Source organism: Bos grunniens, chromosome 6 (genome assembly GCF_055505025.1).
Source record: "Bos grunniens cultivar Pamir isolate PY7600 chromosome 6, Bosgru_T2T1.0, whole genome shotgun sequence".
In the NCBI taxonomy this organism is placed as follows: Eukaryota; Metazoa; Chordata; class Mammalia; order Artiodactyla; family Bovidae; genus Bos; species Bos grunniens.
In genome coordinates, this window is record NC_141170.1 from 34,328,340 (window position 1) to 34,349,578 (window position 21,239).

The 21,239-nt window shown below is 37.4% G+C and overlaps 1 protein-coding gene and 1 long non-coding RNA gene across 2 annotated transcripts in view; both read left to right on the forward strand.

Annotated features, from left to right (window-relative positions):
- The window catches only part of TMPRSS11D (transmembrane serine protease 11D), a 60,223-nt gene extending 42,729 nt beyond the window's left edge, over positions 1 to 17,494 (forward strand). Inside the window, exons 5-10 of the mRNA XM_086405578.1 lie at positions 2,266 to 2,420; positions 5,557 to 5,595; positions 8,939 to 9,116; positions 12,403 to 12,662; positions 13,806 to 13,948; positions 15,951 to 17,494. Of these exons, the coding sequence (XP_086261704.1) occupies positions 2,266 to 2,420; positions 5,557 to 5,595; positions 8,939 to 9,116; positions 12,403 to 12,662; positions 13,806 to 13,948; positions 15,951 to 16,112 (937 nt within the window). The 3' untranslated portion in view covers positions 16,113 to 17,494. The remainder of the gene's footprint in view (positions 1 to 2,265; positions 2,421 to 5,556; positions 5,596 to 8,938; positions 9,117 to 12,402; positions 12,663 to 13,805; positions 13,949 to 15,950) is intronic.
- Positions 17,495 to 18,252: 758 nt separating this feature from the next.
- Positions 18,253 to 20,179, forward strand: LOC147370580 (uncharacterized). Its single transcript, XR_015165352.1, has 2 exons — positions 18,253 to 18,320; positions 19,794 to 20,179. It is a non-coding gene; the product is annotated as an uncharacterized LOC147370580 (long non-coding RNA).
- Positions 20,180 to 21,239: the final 1,060 nt, after the last annotated feature.

Genomic DNA, 21,239 nt, shown 5'->3' on the forward strand with positions numbered 1-21,239 from the left:
ACACAGTATATTTTAAAACAGAAGAGGAAGAGGAAAAAGTGGTGTGAGTGTGTTTATGTGTATTTCAGGCAGAAAGAATAGCTTATGTATGAAGTTTTTGAGGTTAAAAAGAGTGAAAAACTGAAAGCAGTCTAGTGGGACTGGTGAGTGAAGAACAACATCAGTTCAGTTCAGTTCAGTCACTCAGTCGTGTACGACTCTTTGCGACCCCATGAACCGCAGCACACCAGGCCTCCCTGTCCGTCACCAACTCCTGGAATTTACCCAAACTTACATCCATTGAGTCGATGATGCCATCCAACCATCTCATCCTGTCGTCCGCTTCTCCTCGTGCCTTCAACCTTTCCCAGCATCAGCATCTTTTCCAATGAATCAGCTCTTCACATCAGGTGGCCAAAGTATTAGAGTTTCAGCTTCAATGTCAGTCCTTCCAATGAACACCCAGGACTGATCTCCTTTAGGATAGACTGGTTGGATCTCCTTGCAGTCCAAGGGCGTCTCAAGAGTCTTCTCCAATATCACAGTTCAAAAGCATCAATTCTTCTGCACTCAGCTTTCTTTATAGTCCAACGCTCACATTCATACATGACTACTGGAAAAACCATAGCCTTGACTAGATGGACCTTTGTTGGCAAAGTAATGTCTCTACTTTTTAATATGCTGTCTAGGTTGGTCAGAACTTTCCTTCCAAGGAGTAAGCCTCTTTTAATTTCATGGCTGCAGTCACCATCTGCAGTGATTTTGGACCCCCAAAAAATTAAGTCTGACACTATTTCCACTGTTTCCCCATCTATTTCCCATGAAGTGATGGGACCAGATGCCATGATCTTCGTTTCCTGAATGTTGAGCTTTAAGCCAATTTTTTCACTCTCCTCTTTCACTTTCATCAAGAGGCTCTTATTTGTTCTTCACTTTCTGCCATAAGAGTGGTATCATCTGCATATCTGGGGTTATTGATATTTCTCCCGGCAATCTTGATTCCAGCTTGTGCTCATCCAGCCCAGCGTTTAGAGTAGTAAAAGACTAGCCCAGAAATATGGTAGGAGCAAACTTGATATGGAAAGTTTAGTAAACCTTATAAACACACACTACTTATTCTCATTCCTCTTCTTTTTTAAAATACACTGTATTACAGGGAACCATACTGAATATCCTGTAATAAACTATAATGAAAAAGAATATGAAAAAACAAATGTATTTATATAACTGAGTCACTTTGCTGTACAGCAGAGATTGGCACAACATTGTAACCCAGCTATACTTAAATATTAATTTAATTAAAAAAATACTGTGTTATCAGAAAATTTGAGGTACAATAAGGCCAAAAAATCAGATGATGACTTCTGAAAAAACAGCTTGTTACTCACAGTTTCCAAGAGGAAGGGATATGACTCTTAGAGTTGTTATTAAGATCAAATAAATGATGTATAAACAGAATCCTGTTTCATCTATTTACACGTTTCTCTTTCACCAAAGGTCCCTCTTCTTTGAATTGTTTTTCTATTGTTTGTCTTTTCCTTATTAATTTGTAAGCATTCTGTGTTTATAGGAGGCACCAAGCATTTCTTATTTTGAGTTCCGAATATATTCTCCCTGTCTATAGCTTATCTTTACAGTTTGTTTATGGAATCTTTTGTTGTAGAATATCAATTGCAAAATGTCTTATTTAAGAATCCCTTCCTTCTCCTATATATAAAGACATTCTCTCATACCTGCTTGTAAGTTTTAAATTTGCGCTGTTCACATTCAAATGCTTTGTGTGTGGTATAAGCAGAGATTTCTTGCACAACTTATTTTCCCTCAGATTTGTGATACTACTTCTATAATATGTTGTTATACATGTCTATGAGTCTGCTTCTGGACTCCTACTGTATGCTATGTACTCTTACCAAAGTTTTATATATATTAACTCATATAACCTTCTTGATAACCCATTTTAATGTGAGGAGACTGACATAGGTTAAGAAGAAGAAAAAAAAAGCCACAAAGTCCAACAGTAAATGGTAGAGCTGGTACGCAAACTCTGGCATTCTGACTTCAAAAACAAGCTATCCTGAATGGTGCGTACAGTGTCCTATGCATTGAAATCAAGTGTTTGTAGGATACCATTGTGATATATCATTACATATACAAACACTGTGTGTGAATCTGTTCTAATGTTAAATTTCTTAAGTAATTTTTTAAATGCCTAATCAAGAAGAAGATGTAAAAAGAACAGAAAATTATCATAATTGTACACTTAAAAATATTTTTATGGCTATTCAGGCAAAGTGGCAATAATGTGATAGCAGATATTATCATGAAATTTAAATTCACCAGAAGAATCAATGAAGCATCAATGAAAAGCAGAATTGAGTCTATTTTACGCCAAATGCCGAATAACTCTGAAGACTTGAACATGCATCCAACTCAGTTAATACGTAAGTATTTTTTTATATACCATTTCATTTCAGTGTATCCCTCTACAAGTTCTATTTCATGTTTTTATTTAATGAGGGACTCTTTTTTCCTGAATTAAATTTTGTGAAAACAACTTACTATGAAGTTAAATGTAATATATAGTTCTCTAATATAAAATATTCTGATGTTTTAAAGAATCATATTCATATCATAACTTTTATTTGCTAAAAATTCTTTATTGTTTTTCCCCTCTCAATATTCTTTATGAGGGACATTGCTGTCAGATGTTCAATGTGTAGTTATGTTATAAGAATGATAAATAGCTGTTCAAGGTCAGAGAACAGTTTAATTTATGATCCACCTCATTGAGAAAAAAGTATGTAATTGGAAGGTGTCTGGTAAATACTTGTAGAATAAAGAAGGAAATTAGATTTAACAATATCTCTATCTCCTCTCTGAAAATCCACACTACTTCTGCCTGGAATGGAATTCTAGTTCCATTGTTTTCCATCCCTATTGCGATCACTGTGGTCCAAGCCAACATCATTTCTTACTTGAACAACTGCACTAGCCTCCAAGCTACACTCTTTCTTTACTTTCACAGCCCTTCCAATGTACTGTCCACATACTGATCAAGGAAATATTTTAAAATATAAATACAATCTTGCTTAAAAGTCTCCCATGTATTCCCACAAAATGAAACAAAAACACCACCTGTAAGCAGAATACCATATTTCCTGGTTTACTCAGGACAGTAATGGGGACCATGTCAATTGTCTAAGAACCATTATTAATATTACCCTTTACATGCTCTGATTTGGACAATAAATGATATGGTGATTTCATCTAAAGCACTGTATGATCTCATTCATGCTTACCCCTGCAGCCATTTATTATGCTATTCTCTTCCTCATTTACTACAATCTGGCCACACCTTTACCTTCTCCATCTGCAAAGATTCTCTCCTTCCTACCCCAAGCCTTTGCATACATTGGTCCAGTTTCTTATAACACTTCCTAGATCACTCCCTTGCATCTGGTCAAGTATCATCTGGATCATTTCTTTCTAATGTAAGCCTTTTCTGACTTCCACTACTAAATTGTTTATCTCTGTCACAGACATCTTCATTTTCCTTCACAGCATTTATCATAATTGAAACTATAAACTTGTTTCCATGAGTTTGTATTGTCTTCATACTACTCTAAGTTTTCTGAAGGCAAGAACCAGTCTGCCTTGTTAATCCTCCTTACTTCTCTTACTCAGTATCTAGTATATAATAAGTACTCTATTAATATTTGTCACATAACTTTTAAAAAAGAAATTACTCAATTCATGTATAAACACTCCTCCAACTTTGTCATGTACTACTCTCTTAAGAAACCATGATTCACCTCATAATAAGCTCCAGATTAAAGGGTTTTGGTGACTCCTATATTGGACTAGTAGTTAACCAGCATACACTTGTTATAATTTTACCAGCGGTTAAAACAATGAAATTCTTTCCTATCTGTTGGCAAAAAACCACTACACCAGGCCCAAAAAGTTGCCCCTCTAACACCTCCAAATTCTCCTATCCCTATCCTGGACTCCCAGCTCTTGACCCTGAAACTACAGAGTTCATGCTTAGCACAGCAAGGACCTCCAAGACACTGCTCCAGCTCTGTGGGTGGTTGTGTCCTGCCTGAATTGCTGATGTTTATTCAAGTTTGTCTAATTCCCACAACAACCACATACTATAGATCCTTTTATTGTCCCCACTCAGAAAATATAGATAATTGTCCAGGGCATATAGGCAGGATGAAGGCTATTGTTAAAAGTAAAGGTGTCAAAAAAAAAAAAAAGAATATAGGTGTCGAATGATGAAAGCATGTACTCAAGTAGTAGCTAAAGGGATGGGAAAGATGGGGCTAATTCAAAGGATAGTTAGATGCTGGAAGGTACAAAATTCGGAAGCCACTAAGATGTGGGAAATAATGAGAAAGGAGTTAGAGACCGTTTCAGATTTCTAGCTATTGGTGGAAGTGATGTCATTTACTAAGTGTGTGTGTGTGTGTTAGTGGCTCAGTCGTGTGCAACTCTTTGAGACCTCATGGACCGTAGCCCACTGGGATCCTCTGTCCATGGGATTTTCCAGGCAAGGATATCAGAGTGGGTTGTCAGTCTCTTCTCCAAAGGATCTTTCCAATCCAGGGATCAAACCTGCAGTTTGATCCTGCAGTGCAGGCAAATTCTTTATCATCTGAGCCACCAGGGAAGTAGTAAATTGGGGCTAAAATTTGGTGACATTGAGTTTGCAATGGCTCTAGGACATTCAGAGGAAACAGCTCTGTAAGCAAATATTGAACTGGAATAGATAGGCCTTCAGTGTCTGGTACCAACATAGTTTCTTTCTGTGCTCCCCCATCACTTTCCTACATGCAACATTTGTATTATCTCTACTGACTTCATTGCTCTACAAACATCTTATACCTTCACGCATTTGTGCCACTATACCTTTCACGTGGAATGCCTTTCATCTCTTGGCTGCCTGAAAAATTGCTTTTAGGTATTCAAAATACAATTCAAGTATTATTTCACCACGATAACATCCGTGAATCAGACAGAATTACTAATGCTCTCCTTTCTCCTCTCTACTTTGCATTTAAATTTATTTGAATGATTCCTTAATTAATTTCTTTCTATAAATTATGTGAGAGCAAACCCCCTGTATTTTGTTATACCTGCAGTACTACAAATAATATCAGTCGAGGAATACAGATATAGTTATATATATACATATATATTAGAATAATTGAAAAATTAATTTCTCTTAGAGATTTATTGCTTTGTATCTCAATGACTATGTTTCTGTTTTCCCAAGTAAACTGAGTGACTTGAGAACAGAAATATCTTTTAAATATCTTTTAACTGTTTGATGAGAAGTTAATGCACAAACTTTAGTGTGATTAATGACAAATTGGGGCAAGATAATAAAGGCAGGTTTTTGGGACTCAGATTCTCTCAGCAGGTCTGGAGTGGAGCCTAGGAATCTAAATTTAGCAGTCCTACAAATGATTCTGATTATGGTTGTCTTAGGACTACACTTTAAGAGATTAATGTGAAATGATATACAGTCTTTTTTGTATTGATCTGACTCCCCCTCTTTTTTAACACTAGCAATAACTGACCAGGATACAGTACAACTGTTCACTCGAGGTAAGATTTTAAATTACTTTGTAAATGTGGTTTACCAAAATAACAAGGGTAAATGTTCAAGTGATTTGTACTCTTTGCCAAGGAAGTATCTATTGAGATGGTATCAGTATTCTTAGTTTACTCATGTAGGTTGTTGTTGAAATTAGACACTGCTGACCTCATTGGGCTATGAAGTGACATTTAGGTTTTCTCCTATTTTTAGAAGGAGGAAGAAGTATTAGTGCCATTCCACCCACTCTGTATCAAGTTTGGTCTCATTAAAGTTTTCTTGGCAGCTTTGGAAAGTTTCTCCAGCCCTGATTCTATGGTCGCATTTTAGCAGACTTGCAAATTACGTTTGGCTGCACCATTTATATAGCTTTTCCTAATTACCAGAATAGTTTGCTTTGTGATAGATTTAAGTTAATCATAGAGTATAATAAAAAAATTACAAAAAGCATTGTGAGTTTTATGTCTATAACATAACAGAAAAGTCAGGGTTTTCCAATGTCATTATATATACTCTCAGGCTAGGATAGCAGACATATGCTGCTGCTGCTAAGTCGCTTCAGTCGTGTCCGACTCTGTGCAACCCCATGGACTGCAGCCTACCAGGCTCCTCCATCCATGGGATTTTCCAGGCAACAGTACTGGAGTGGGGTGCCATTGCCTTCTCCTAATATATCTTGATAGCTGGCCTATCTCAGATACTTAAGTAATATAAGTTAATACTTCCTCTAAGGGTGTTTTTCAACTTCACATATATTTATTTTAATAATTAATGCTTCTTTTTTATCAGAATGTGCTTAAATAATTTACTAGGGGCTTCCCTGGTGGCCCGGATGATAAAGAATCCACTTGCAACTGGGAGACCCAGGTTCGATCTCTGGGTCGAGAAGATCTCCTGGAGAAGGGGATGGCAACCCACTCTAGTATTCTTGCCTGCAGAATCCCATGGACAAAATAATTTACTAGAGAACTTCCTTGGAGTATGCAGCAAAGGAACCTATATGCCATTTATATTCTTAATAGAAGTCTATTCCTCCTTTATCTGGGAGATCTGTTGGAAAATAAATGCCTTTGGATGGCATCCTATTGAAGTCATATCACTTACCTTAAAGCTGGTCAGCAAAAGAAATTTTTCATGGTGATTTACCTCTACATTTCTTAGTAACATACTAACCAAGAGGAAATAAACCATGAAAGTAGGAGTTGAGTGATCAAGCCCACTCCAGCGCATTTCAGCTTTGGCCACTGGAGTGTCATGGGCTTTCTTAAGATGTTTAAATAAACCTAATCTAGATACTTAAAAACCCTCAATCACCCTCGAGAATATTCTGTGGACCTAAAGTAATTCCTTTTCTGGGGCCCATTTGGTAAGATAGAGTCAGTTATGGATGTGGACTGGGTCGTCCGTGATGAACTGCATTACCACCACAGCCTTCATGATAAGAGTAGTTTCCCTCTAATGTCACTATGCACATGAATCACTTGTTAAATACAGCTGCTAAGAAGTTCTGGGAACCTAATGTATGGCTTGGTGACTCTAGTTAGTAATATGGTATTATACATTTGAAAGCTGCTGAGAGTAGGTCATAAGTATTCCTACCAAACATACACACAAAAATGAGTTAACTGTGTTAGGTATTGTGGGCTTCCCAAGTGACTCAGTGGTAAAGACTCCACCTGCCAGTGCAAAGATGCAGGAGACCGGGGTTCAATCCCTGGGTCAGGAAGTTCCCCTGGAGGAGGAATGACAACCTACACCAGTATTCTTGCTTGGAGAATCCCATGGGCAGAGGAGTCTGGTGGGCTACAGTCCATAGGGTCTCAGAGTTGGACACAACTAAGTGACATGCCCATGCATGCATGTGTGAGGTGTTGCTGCTGCTAAGTCGCTTCAGCCGTGTCCGACTCTGTTCGACACCATAGACAGCAGCCCATCGGGCTCCCCCATCCCTGGGACTCTCCAGGCAAGAACACTGGAGTGGGTTGCCATTTCCTTCTCCAGTGCATGAAAGTGAAAAGTGAAAGTGAATTTGCTCAGTCGTGTCCGACTCTTAGCGACCCCATGGACTGCAGCTTACCAGGCTCCTCCATCCACGGGATTTTCCAGGCAAGAGTACTGGAGTGGGATGCCATTGCCTTCTCCGTGAGGTGTTAGATGTGTTAATTATATTGAACTTGGTAATCATTCTGCAGTGTATTTGTATGTAATATCATCACATTGTACACTTAAAATATATACAATTTTATTTGTCAATTCTTTAGTAAAGTTCGAGGAAAAATGCAATTTTTGATTTGTTCCCTAAGGTGGGTCTGAGAGTCAACATTTCTTTTTGTTGTTGTTCATCTTTATTGTGGTATTATAATATATTTAAAGTGTACAATGTCATGATTTGATATATATATATATACATATATATATTATGAAAAGGGTTCCCTCATATAGCTAATTAACACACTCATCACCTCATGTATTTATTACCTCCCTCCCTTTTTTTTGGCAAGAACATTTAAGTTCTACTCTCCAGTAAATTTCAATTATATGATACAGTGCTGTCAGACATAGTCATAATGTTATACATTTGATTCTCAGACCTTATTCAGCTTATATCTGAAAGTTTATATCCTTTAACCAAACTCTTCCTATTTCCCCTACACCCTGGCAACCACTTTCTACTGTTTCTGGGTGTTTGGCTTTTTTTTAAATTTCCACACAGAAGTGATACCATGCAGTATTTGCCTTTGTCTGGCTTATTTTCTTAGGACAATACCCTACAGTTTCATCCATGTTGTTGCAAGAGACCGGATTTCCTTCCTTTTTAAGGCTGAAAAACATTTCAATGTGTGTGCATGTTTCTATGTGCATATATACCACACTGTTTCTTAATCCACGCATCTACTGATAATCACTTAGATTGTTTCCACTCAGAGCCAACATTTCTATCAAGCTCTTTGGGGACACTTATGTTGCAGGTCCACAGAACACACTTTGAATAGCAAGGCTATTGAGAAGATGGATATTCCCCAGGGAACATGTGGCCTCAGCTAGTTCCTCTAGCACTGACCTACCTTAACCCCCACTCATGACAAATTCCAAAGAACTCTGAATCTGCTCCACAATTTGAAGCCTCCATGACAATCAAGTTCAGAAATGTTTTCTAAAATGAAATCTATAGGTAACAGTCAGATAAGTATTCTAAAAGTATAACATATTGATCATGCTTTTGGAAAGCCTAGCATGTCCTAAGAAAGAATACATAAAAGACATAAAAGTCATAAATTATGGTGAAATTCTTACAGCATCTCCCAGATGTAAGCGTCATGATCTTCCTTGCACATTACTTCCCTTTCCCATTAGAATGTGGGGTCCGCTCAGACCTGATAACCTTGTCTGAGGAGAGAATCATAGGAGGCAGTAAAGCTGAGGAAGGAGACTGGCCATGGCAAGTCAGTCTACAGTGGAGCAGTTCTCACCGCTGCGGAGGAGCCTTGATCAGTAATAGGTGGATCCTGTCAGCAGCTCACTGCTTCAGAAGGTAAGACTGCAGTTCCCTATCCATCTTAGCATGCCCTAGTTGTTTCAACAAATACTTACGTCTGTGTTAGAGGGTATCAATCAATCACATAGTACTAGAGATACTAACTTGCCCAGAATAACACTGCTAATGTGCAACACAGGTAAGGTTCATAAATTCAACTGGTTCCAAACCTTGCTGAAATAAAGGAAAAGAAGGGTGGGAGAGAGGCAGACAGAGAAGAAGAAGAGTACCTTTTAGCATCTTTACTAAAATGACCTGAGTAAAAGAAGTTTAGTGTAAAAAAAACATCCATGTACTTGTTTGTTGTCAAATATTTTTTCTTTAGAATTTCTAACTAGCACTTACTCTTCTGCAAATTGCTATACCTCACAAAAGTATCTCCTGGACAATATATATAATTTCTATTTTTTCATATAACTCCACTATCAAAACTCCACAAAACTCTCAAATTATTTGGTTACATTTTGTTTTTATTCAACCTTAAGAGCATGTTGAATTATCAGCTTCCAATTCACAGAATCTTATTTTCATCAGTTTGTATAAGACTTTTCTCTCATTTTATTTTTCTCCTGTCATACCTGAATTCCAATTCTAGTGCCTTCCCTGCCCCCATAGGCCTCACCCAAATACTTGACATGTGTCTTTAAATATGCAATTACCTGTAAAACCTTTAGTTTGTGTATGTGCTTCTTTAATTTATATAAGTAAAACTGTGTATCAGTCTCATATTGTTCCTTAATGTTTTTGCTCAACACTTGCAATTTTAATCTGGTCCACAACTACATCCACCATATCCCTTCATCCAGCTAGGCTGCGCCAACTTCCTACAGCCACAGATTGCAGCACATACAACTTTTTCTCATGCCTGCATATGAGCCTCTCTACAAACCTTCATCACATCACTGCAGATGGTGACTGCAGCAATGAAATTAAAAGATACTTGCTCCTTGGAAGGAAAGCTATGACAAACCTAGACAGCATATTCAAAAGCAGAGATATCACTTTGCCAACAAAGGTCCATATAGTCAAAGCTATGGTTTTTCCAGTAGTCATGTATGGATGTGAGAGTTGGACCATAAAGAAGACTGAGTGCCAAAGAATTGATGCTTTTGAGCTGTGGTGTTGAAGAGGACTCTTGAGAGTCCCTTGGACTGCAAAGAGATCACACCAGTCAATTCTTAAGGAAATCAACCCTGAATTTTCACTGAAAGGACTGACGCTGAAGCTGAAGCTCCCCAATACTTTGGCCCCCTGATGCAGAGAGCCAACTCACTGGAAAAGACTCTGATGCTGGGAAAGACTGAATGCAGAAGGAGAGGGAGACGACAGAGGATGAGATGGTTGGATGGCATCACCAACTCAATGGATATGAGTTTAAGCAAACTCCAAGAGATGGCGTAGGACAGGGAAGCCTGGCATGCTGCAGTTCATGGAGTCACAAAGAGTCAGACATGACTGAGAGACTGAACATCAACAAATAAACCTTCAAGAATTTCTTTGACACATGCACCCAGAAGTGTATATACAGTGTGCTAAATACACTGCAGTGCTTTCCAGAATTTTGTATCTTCACATTTAATGCAAAAGAGTTTGAACTTCTTTCTCACCAACACAATATTATCCTTTTTTAATTTTTTCTATTATTGTGAATATACATTAGATGCTCATTACTGTTATAATTTTCACTTCTCCACTTACTAGTGAGTTTGAGTATTTTTCATGTCTACTGGCTGTTTGGCCTTCTCCTCCCATAAACGCCTATTAATATTTTTGTTCATTTTATAATGGTTCTCTTTCCATTTATTGTTGGCTTATAGAATTCTGTTTATTCTACAAAAATTTTAGATGTTAAACATTGCAAGTATTTTCTCATGGTTTTTCATTCATCTGATAAATATATCTATGGTGCAGTTAATTTTGTTTTTAGTTTTATATATCTTTTAATTGATTTGCTTTTTTAATGTTCAGTTCAGTTCAGTCGCTCGGTCGTGTCCAACTCTTTGCGACCCCATGAATCGCAACACGCCAGGCCTCCCTGTCCATCACCAACTCCCCTGTCCATCACCAACTCCCAGTTCATGCAGACTCACGTCCATCAAGTCAGTGATGCCATCCAGCCATCTCATCCTCTGTCATCCCCTTTTCCTCCTGCCCCCAATCCCTCCCAGCATCAGAGTCTTTTCCAATGAGTCAACTCTTCTCATGAGGTGGCCAAAGTACTGGATTTTCAGCTTTAGCATCATTCCTTGCAAAGAAATCCCAGGGCTGATCTCCTTCAGAATGGACTGGTTGGATCTCCTTGCAATCCAAGGGACTCTCAAGAGTCTTCTCCAATACCACAGTTCAAAAGCATGTTACAGACCTTTTTACTGAAGTATAGATGATGCACAATATTATATGTTATAGGTGCACAACATAGTAATTCACAGTTTTTAAAGGTTATACTCCATTCATTATAAAATATTGGCTACATTCCCTGTATTGTACAATATATCCTTATAGTTTATTTATTTTATACACAACAGTTTATAGTTCTTAATCCCTGCTCTATCTTGTGACTCCCCCTCTTTCTCCCCCTAGTAACCATTAGTTTGCGCTCTATGTACGGCACACTTAATACTGATTTCATGAAATTCATTCTTCTTAACTGTTCAGTTTGTATTTTGGGAGTTTGGCAAAAAGTCCCTATTCCTAGATCATAAAGATAATGCCTTACATTTTGTATATATTAGTGCTCTCTCTCTCTCTCTGTATTCATACACACAAACATATGCACCAAAATCTTCAACAAGCAACATATTTAGTACAGAAAAATCATTTATCCACTGATAAGACAGGGAGCTCATTCATCACTACTATTTAAATGGAGCTTCTACCTAAAGGAAAGGAAAAAAAATAACAGAAGGAATCAGTTAAAACTAAAGTGAACATTGTTTCAGACTTCTTAGTTGCTTAAATGGAAGGATGTAGAAAAGGGAGAAATAAAAGAAAAGTTTTGCTAAACTAGTGTTCATCGAAGTACCAGGATATCCTCATTGGAATAACAGAATACCAGGATGTTCATCACCCCACAATATGTTTGCTAAAGCATTTCTATGTTTCTTTAGACCAATGATCATTGTGCCAGTAAAGAGTTACAGAAATAGATCCCAAAGAAATGTCGATTAAATAGTTCCTAGATTGGGAGGGGGTGGGGGGCAGGGCTGGATGACAAACGCAAAATCCAAACATTTGAAATTCTCACAAGTTCTCTATTCAAATAGCATGTTTTCATATTTTTTAGCTACTCTGATCCTCGCCAATGGATTGCCACCTTTGGTACTTCCACAATATCTCCTCAAGAGAGAGTAGGAGTAACGAATATTTTAATCCATGACAATTATAAACCTGAAACTCATGAAAACGATATTGCACTCGTACAACTTGACAGAGAAGTCACCTTTAACAGATATATTCATACAGTGTGTCTCCCAGAGGCTAACCAGGCCATTTCACCTGGTTCCACTGCTTATGTAACAGGATGGGGATCTCAGAGTTATAGCGGTAAGTATCTCAGGAAAAATCAAAACAAAGACAACAGCTGTATCTCCTGGTACTTGCCACTATGCATTTTTTCTAATGAAGGGACACCTTAAAGGCAGGTTTCTACAGAGAGAACTATCCTACAGTTTGATCATCCTAAGCTCTAACAAGAGTTCCCTCAGCAAAGAAAGTGCTGTCCCTAGAAACTATAGGGAATTCTCAAATATAGTAATAGGGAAATGTGAAAGGAAGCGACAAAAAAATATGAGTTCTCCAATGATCCAGAGACTCTATAAGGACTCAAGTGGCTCCCCTAAAAGGAAAATTTTAAAAATTTAAGATAGAATTTGGATAGGTATCCTTTAAGGGTTTTAACAACTTTTAAGGTATTACCAGCCATTTAAGTTATTCTGAAATGAAATAAAATTCTGCCTTTACAGCAAGAAATTCTATGTGTCCACAAGTGTTTTTCACACTTGTTTTTGAAGTGAATAAAATCAGATAAAAAATAAGGATGACATGAAAGAGCAAATATGACCAAAGGGAAAACAAGAGTATCAGCTAGGGACTGGAAGGGTAGAATTAACAATATGTGCATGTTTCTACCCATGTTGTAGACCATCTCTCCAAGGAATAAAACAAAAGCCTCATTGTCCTAAAAAAAAAGTTCATTGTATTTCCATGGCCCAAAGTAATTTGGTATAATAGATAAAATTTGTGCCAATAAGAAAAAATGGCAATGCCATTGTGAAGAAACATCAATATGCAATAAATTCATTCTTTAGCCTTGAAACCAGATTGGTTACTCTTTTGTTACTAGATTAAAGGTTACTCAACATGTAATTTTCTAATTCAGAATCACTCAGTGGACATTTCAGAGTCTACTAATCTATTTTAAGGAAGCAGATGCTTTTCCCTAAGGGGCACTATATGACAAAGCTAAAATAAAACAAACAAAACAAAGATACTGATGTATGTAAAGGGGTTATCCGTCTCTAATGCAGAAATCATTGCTAAGGAAAAGACTCCTAGGACATCTTCAGTAGCCTTCTTTGCTGAATAAGAGATATATTTGGAGTACAAATATTCTTTCCTATATTCACCATAGTTTCATTAATTCATCTACCCTGAAGTCCATTTTATTTCTCCCTTTATACTTAATAGGCAGCACAGTTTCAGATCTAAACCAAGGACGGGTCAATATAATAAGTAATACTGTATGTAACGCACCAGCTGGTTATAATGGAGCCGTCCTGTCTGGAATGCTATGTGCTGGACTACCTGAAGGTGGAGTGGACGCGTGCCAGGTAAGTTCAAGACAACCTTATCCATGTCATTGTTCAAGTTTATAAGCACTTACTAGCATGTCTTACCATGACAGACATAGTAGTAGTAGTAGTGTTAGTTGCACAGTTGTGTGCAATTCTTTGTGACCCCATGGACTGTAGCCTGCCAGGCTCCTTTTGTCCATGGGATTCTCCAGGCAAGAATGCTGGAGTGGATTGCCATTCCCTTCTCCAGGGGATCTTCTCAACCCAGGGATCGAACCCAGGTCTCCTGCATTGAAGGCAGATTCTTTACCATCTGAGATACAACATAATTTCACCCTAAATGTCTAGATTTTACAGATTCTTATATGAAATTTTCCTGCATGTTCCATTCTGGGCCTCACTGATTTTCAGCTAAAATACTATAATGCCTAGAGTTTATGTCTCAAAGTAGCACTTTACGTAAGAATTTATGAGATCTTATTTGTTTTTGTTCATTCATTCATTTTTTTAATTGCATCACTTAATTTCTATGTGCCAGTCTTTGTACTTATACAACATCACTTGAGCTCAGCAGGTGTATGGTTTAGAAGAGAGAACACAGGCATAAATGTCTGTTCAGTGAGGCGGTAGAGCTGGCCAAATATAGGAAACATTGCATCTATTAAACTAAGTCCCTCTTAGTTTAATATTTGCTTGCCCTCTCTTGGTAACATGTTTTGTAGAGAAATCTCTTACTATAGAAGAAACAGCAGAAAAACACAGTGATGGGAAAGTGCTGAGAACTGGCAAACTGGAGCCAGGAGCTAATCGGCTCCACACAGGGACTGTCATGCAAGCTGGTGATTCAGACACTAAATTTCTCCCCATATAAACCAGTAATAAAGCACTCATGGAAGAACTAACTACTAAGAGCAGTCAAATGAATACCAAACTATTCTATAAGCATAGCTGGTGATAATAGCTGACTTTTATTAGTACTGACCATTTAGCAGGATGTACTCAGAGTGCTAGGTGTGTTAAACTCTATTAAACACATAAAATTATTATTTACAGAGGAAGAAGCTGAAATACAGAGGGCTGTTATGTGGCTTACTGGAAATCATATAGTTATTAAGTAGAGGATTAAAACCTAGACCAATTCAAGAACCTCAGACTTAACTCATCATGCAACATGGAAGATATACCAATTTTTCTCTCCATATGGACTAATACATGTAAAAATATTTAGTTGGTTGATTTATTATCAATATTATAAGTGGCTCATAAACATTTCATAAGGAATGCTTTACTCATTGCCATATAAATTTCTTTTCTATTATTCACCAAAAGGGTATTTTTGATATATCAATACTATACATGAAACACTATGCATTATGCTATGAATAGGAAGATAAATGAGATTTCTAAAAACATGTTCATTCAATAAATATTTTCCTAGCCTTCCCTTTGGGCTAGAAGCTTAGAGAATAGCAGTGTCCAGAACATGTATGCCTCCCTTCCCTGATAAACCTTACAGTATAGCCTGAAAAATAGACACTGAACAATATCATAAATGCAGTGAGCGTTGCAGAGATGTGCAACTGCTACAATGAGGGGAGCTGACTCGGTGGGAGTAAATTCAAAAGGCATGCAAATGTGCTTGTATAAAATAAAGAAGTAGCAATGAAGGAGATATACACAGGGTGTGAGAACACTGGCAGTGAAAAATAATCTAGCCCAAAGCTAGAAGGGGTGACACTGGGGAAGAAAGGTGGAAGTCAGGGGTAACCCCCTGGAGGAGGGGAGCCTGGTCAGGGTAGCAGGCTGGTGAAGTCTAGGAGATGTGCTTCTCATCTTCTTACACTTGCTGAAGGAACAACATGTGTACTTGGAGGATTTTTTTAATTTTTGCATGACTTAGTATATAGCATTTCAACAAGAAATGTAAGACTAACTTTTCTGTCATTGTGTATGTGATTTCTACTATCATAGGAATAAACTTCTTCATACTTTGGGGTTGTCTTCAAGTTTAAATAATCTTTCATCCTATTTCCTTCAGGGTGACTCTGGTGGCCCTCTAGTACAAGAAGACTCACGGCAACACTGGTTCATCGTGGGGATAGTAAGCTGGGGGTATCAGTGTGGTCTGCCAGATAAACCAGGAGTATACACTAGAGTGACAGCCTACCGTGACTGGATAACCCAACAAACTGGGATCTAGTGCAATAAATACAACTTGGTCCAAGAGTCTGAATGCAGACATGCCTGTCTAAAATTCTAAAACTTTCCAGCTGCAAAAGAAACTAAGTGTTCTATTTTAAGTTTCACACTATTTAATCTTTCTCTGTTACTATGGGTTTATATTTTCTCAAGAAAATTACATGAATGTTGCATAGTACTGGGGCTATATGCCAGGGGAAACAAAATAAACTAGTCACAGAGGTAACAATTATGCTATACTTGTGATAACCTAAGTACTACTAGTGAGAAAAGCAGGTACCCAGAGAGTGAAAACTAGAGGCAACTGCACAAGTCTCCAGGGCCAGAGGAGTTTCCTCTAAGGAAACCTCATCGAAGCTGAGAAAGGGGCAAAGTATAGAAACTTGCAAAGGAAAAACTTGTAGATAACATTCAGGACAGAATACCGTGAGGCAAGAAAAATACTAGTTTTTAAAATTTCTGGTTACTTAATATTTTATATGAGGTGTGAGTCCTAAAAGTTATGTATGAAGTCACTGTAGTCACACAGCAATCTTAATTATCCTGTAGCAACATGCTCCCATGAGAACTAACCAATGAATTTCAGGCACTTAACAATCCAAACTAGAATATTCACTCCTCATCAGAGAACCAAAAATTATAATTTTCATAACTATTATTTAAAATACCTTCATCTATGTGAATGAGAGAATTTGTCCCCTCCATAGAGAAACTGAGTAAATATACCTAACACAACATTCTCAGGTAACTTACAATTGTGTACATACACGTTGCTTTTTAACAACTAAATATGAGTAACTTTAAGATCTAAAGATCACCAGTGGCAGTTATTTTTGAAAGTTTAGGGATCCTCTGTAGCTAAACTCAAGTAATGAAAGTCATGAGGGAAAAAATAGGAAGGATTGCTTTGCAAAAAAGTAAAAATAAAAAGGGTAAATAGCTTTATTTCAATACAATTATCTTAGTGAAGAAACTTTTCTCTATCTCCTTTTTCCTCCCTCTTTCTCCCCCCTCCCTCCATCCCTCCCTCTCCCCATCTCCTTCCTTCCCTCTTTTAATAGATGCACATCCAAAGAACATGCATAAAATGTATTAACATTTAATGGCACAGCAATTTATGTAATATGAATTATGAATGTTACTGAATTTTAATGGGATTCTAGCATGATCATCTATGTGTCAGAGCGTCCACCTTTTAAAAGCCAATTCATGACACCTGGATGTCAGAACAACTACATGCATTATGATGAAAATGTCTTGTATTTACTCATGTAAAATTGTGAGATCATTTACTTTATAGAAGCTGAAAATTTAACTGACTCTCAGTGAAATGTACAAATAAGTACTGGTACACATTATTCCAAATAAACTATTTTAAAATCACTTCTATGCCTAAGTATTTATTGAAAGTTATGGTTTATGAAAGACAATCCAAAACAATTTACTTAATTGGTTCTTCAACAAGAGAATTGACAGTTAGACTCTACAGTCTTGGCACTTTCAACTGCCTTATAATCAAGCTCTATAACTAAGCAAGCATCTAGTTTGACACTTCCTGGCTGCTCCCAATGAGGACAATATTAAACTGGTCATTTAGAGTAAGTCTCAAGGGAATGTGTTTGTGCAAGAGTGTTGGTGTGTTTTCATGTTTGTGTGTGTGCCTTCACATAATCATAAACATACTAGTTTCTATTTATTGAAACCTATAAAGGAAAGTACTTCTTTAGCAGATTTGATTATTTCTTCAAAATATTTAGCAAATATTCATATCTTTATGAAGAGACATTTGAAGAAATCCACCTGTCACATATCACTTCATCTCCAAATTCTCTCATGATGAAGCAAAAACTTTAAATTCACCGGATCAAAACAAATTATCCAGAGCAAAGAAATCACACTGATCAGAATTCAAATTAAGTAGAAAGCCATTCTGGTGAAAAAGAGAACTGAACTAAATGAGAAATTAATTTAAAAAGCAAACAAAGCTCAGGATTTTCCTACCTCCAATCACACAAGTTAGACTGGAATTACTTATGCAATAAAATCTGTTGATACAGTATTAATAAATGATTTTTTCCTTGCAAAATTCATCCATCTAATGAGTCATTCATTTTTTTACTCATCGATTTGTTTGCCAATAGATTTTGAGCACTTCCAATTTGCCAGGAAAATTGTTGGCCAGCTGAGTCAACTTCAAGGAAAGAATAAGGTAAGCAGAAGAAGATGCAAAAGTCCTGAGGTGATTTCAAGTTTACGGGTTTGAGGAACACTAAGGGGTTTCCCAGGTGGCACTAGTGGTAAAGAACCCACCTGTCAATGCAGGAGACCTAAGACACATGGGTTTGATCCCTAGGTTGGGAAGATCCCCTGGAGGAGGTTCGACAACCCACTCCAGTATTCTTGCCTGGAAAATCCCACGGACAAAGAAGCTTTGCCAGTTACAGTCCATGGGATCGCAAAGAGTCAGACATGACTAAGTGACTAACACACAAAAAGTCAGCATGACTGGAGTGAAACTAATAAAAGACTGGTGTTAGGGGAGGTTGAAGAAATAAATGCAAAGGTAAAATTCTGAAAGGAAATTAGATGATTTTTTTTTTTTTTTACTTTCTAGACTTCCCTGGCAGTCCAGTGGTTACGACTTCACCTTTCAATGAGGGGGGCATGGGTTTGATCCCTGGTCAAGGAGCTAAATCCCATATGCCTTGAGGCCAGAAAATATAAAACAAAAGCAACATTAAAACAAATTCAATAAAGACTTTAAAATGGTCCACATCAAAAAAAGTCTTTAAAATTTTTCTATTTTCTGAAGTCTACACTGGTGAAACTGAGGTTAATCATCAGTTGGATCTATTAAACCTGGAACCTACCTTCACTGATTGAATTCGTTTTAATTGCTACTACAAAACTTGTATGTCCTCCAAGTGGCATGTAATCCAAACAATATAATGTTTTCCCAAGTTGTGTCCAGTTCAAGCTCCAGTTGCTTAAGAGTGGTGGAGACGGCAGACCCTCCAACCTGGAATGCCTGAATGACCACTTAGTGACATTTTGATGTCAGAGGGCCAGATGCTCCATCCTCAGAAGATGCCAACACCACCATTTTATGACCATGAGTTCTATGATGAAGGCTGTAGCTTAGTTATATCTGTGCAGAAACACAATTACCTTATCTCTTTCTTATTTCCAATCATCTTTCTCCATTCTCCCTGCACTTCAGACCACCCTGTTTGCTTATCCCAAGTCCTTCCCTTTGGGAAGTCCAATTTAATATTTTGTTCTCCCATCTTCTCACTTGGCCATCTCATGAATATGAAACAAAGACCCCCTGAAGCTGAGTTCCTCTGCCAAATTTATGATTAACCTCTCTATCCAAAACTATTTTCCCTTTCTTGTCCCATACCTATTAAGGAAAGAGGAGATTCAAAGAAAAGAGGAGATTGATATTGAGCAAGACCCTATGGGGTCCTCCTGGGAACAAAAGTACTTCCTTGTCCCCTCTGTTTCTTGTTCAAAGACTTTCCCTGAGTTCCAAAGAGCACATTTAAACTGCTAATAATTAGGAATGTGAGTGAAAGCAAAAACAAAGGAAAAGCAGCCAAGAAACCATAGTGTAATGATAAATAAGAAAATTAGTTCCTCTTTAAATTATATACATAACAATTTGATACTTTTCTTTGAGTTCTTTGACAGGAAGTAAGGCGCTGACCCAGATGAAGAATGGTAACTTCAGGCTAAGCACAAGCATGTAGACCTCAGATTGGTTGGAACCAGAAGGCTGCTGATTAAGATTCCCGGACCACCACCCTATAACCTCACTACTAACCAATCAGAAGAAACTCATGCATCCTGCAGCCCTCCCCTTAAGTTTGCCTTTAAAGATTCTTCCCTGAAGACTATTGGGGAGTTTAAGTGTTTTGAGCATGAGCCTCCCATACCCCTTGCATGGCCCCTGCAATTAGCCTTTCTCTGCCCCAAATTCCAATGTTTCAGTTTGTTTGGTTCCATTGTGCATCAAGCACAGGAACTTGGGTTCAACAACAAATAAACACTTTCTCTGTTGCAACACTCCATGGTCTCAGCATTTGGCTTGCTATGCATCAGGCAAATGAACCTCGTTTGGTTACACTGGCTACTCTGTAGAGAAAGGTAAAGAGGACAAGAGAAGAAGGGATACAGTCAGAAGACTAATGAAGACTAATGCAGTAATCGAAGGAAAAGATGGGACTGATTGGATTAAACAGCTAACAGTGAAGATGATGAAAAATAATGCCATTCAGAAAATATATGTGGGGAGAAACAACAAGAGTTTCTGATAGACTAGATTTAGAGGCTGAGGAAAAGGAAAAAATCAAGGTTGACTCAAATTAGGAGTCTGAATCACTGAGATGAAATTTGAGAGGAGTAAGTTTTGCTCAGAGTTGGAGAAGTGACAATTTCTTTCTGAATCTGTTACATTTTAAATATACAAATAATAAGGTCAGGTAAACAACTGTAAATGTAAATACATATCTGTAGCTCTGGGGAGAGATTGAGACCTGAAATATCTATTTGATGACATTTACAGTTTCAGGGAAGTGGGGGACAAAAACCATGCTGGATGACTAGAAGAGGGAGTGGGAAATATAGCTTTTGGAAAATGGAAGGAAATACCTTGAGGATCAAGGAATATTTTGATAGCTAAAGAAGATGGAATGATTTTAGCATCACAACAGAAAGGGATTTAAATGAAAGAAGTTAAATTTGATTTTCTTAAAATTAAGAACTCTCTATCCAAAATACACTATTAGGGAATAAAAAAGTCAAAATGACAGAGTGAGAAGATATTTGCCATATACATAACAGATACCGTATATCTAGAATGCATGGGGAATGACTACAGATCAAAAGGAAAAAGATAACTCAAAAGAAAAATGGAAAAAGATTGAAAAGGCATATCAGAAAAAAAAGAAGTTTAAGTGGATGATAATGCAAGATGAGGGTTTAACCTTATTAGAAATAAAGAAATGTAAAATAAAGCTACTGTAATTTATCACAGCCACACATGTACCAATGGATAAAACTGGACAGTCTGACGATATCAAGAATTGGTAAGGATGTTGTTGTTTAGCCACTAAGCCATATTCTG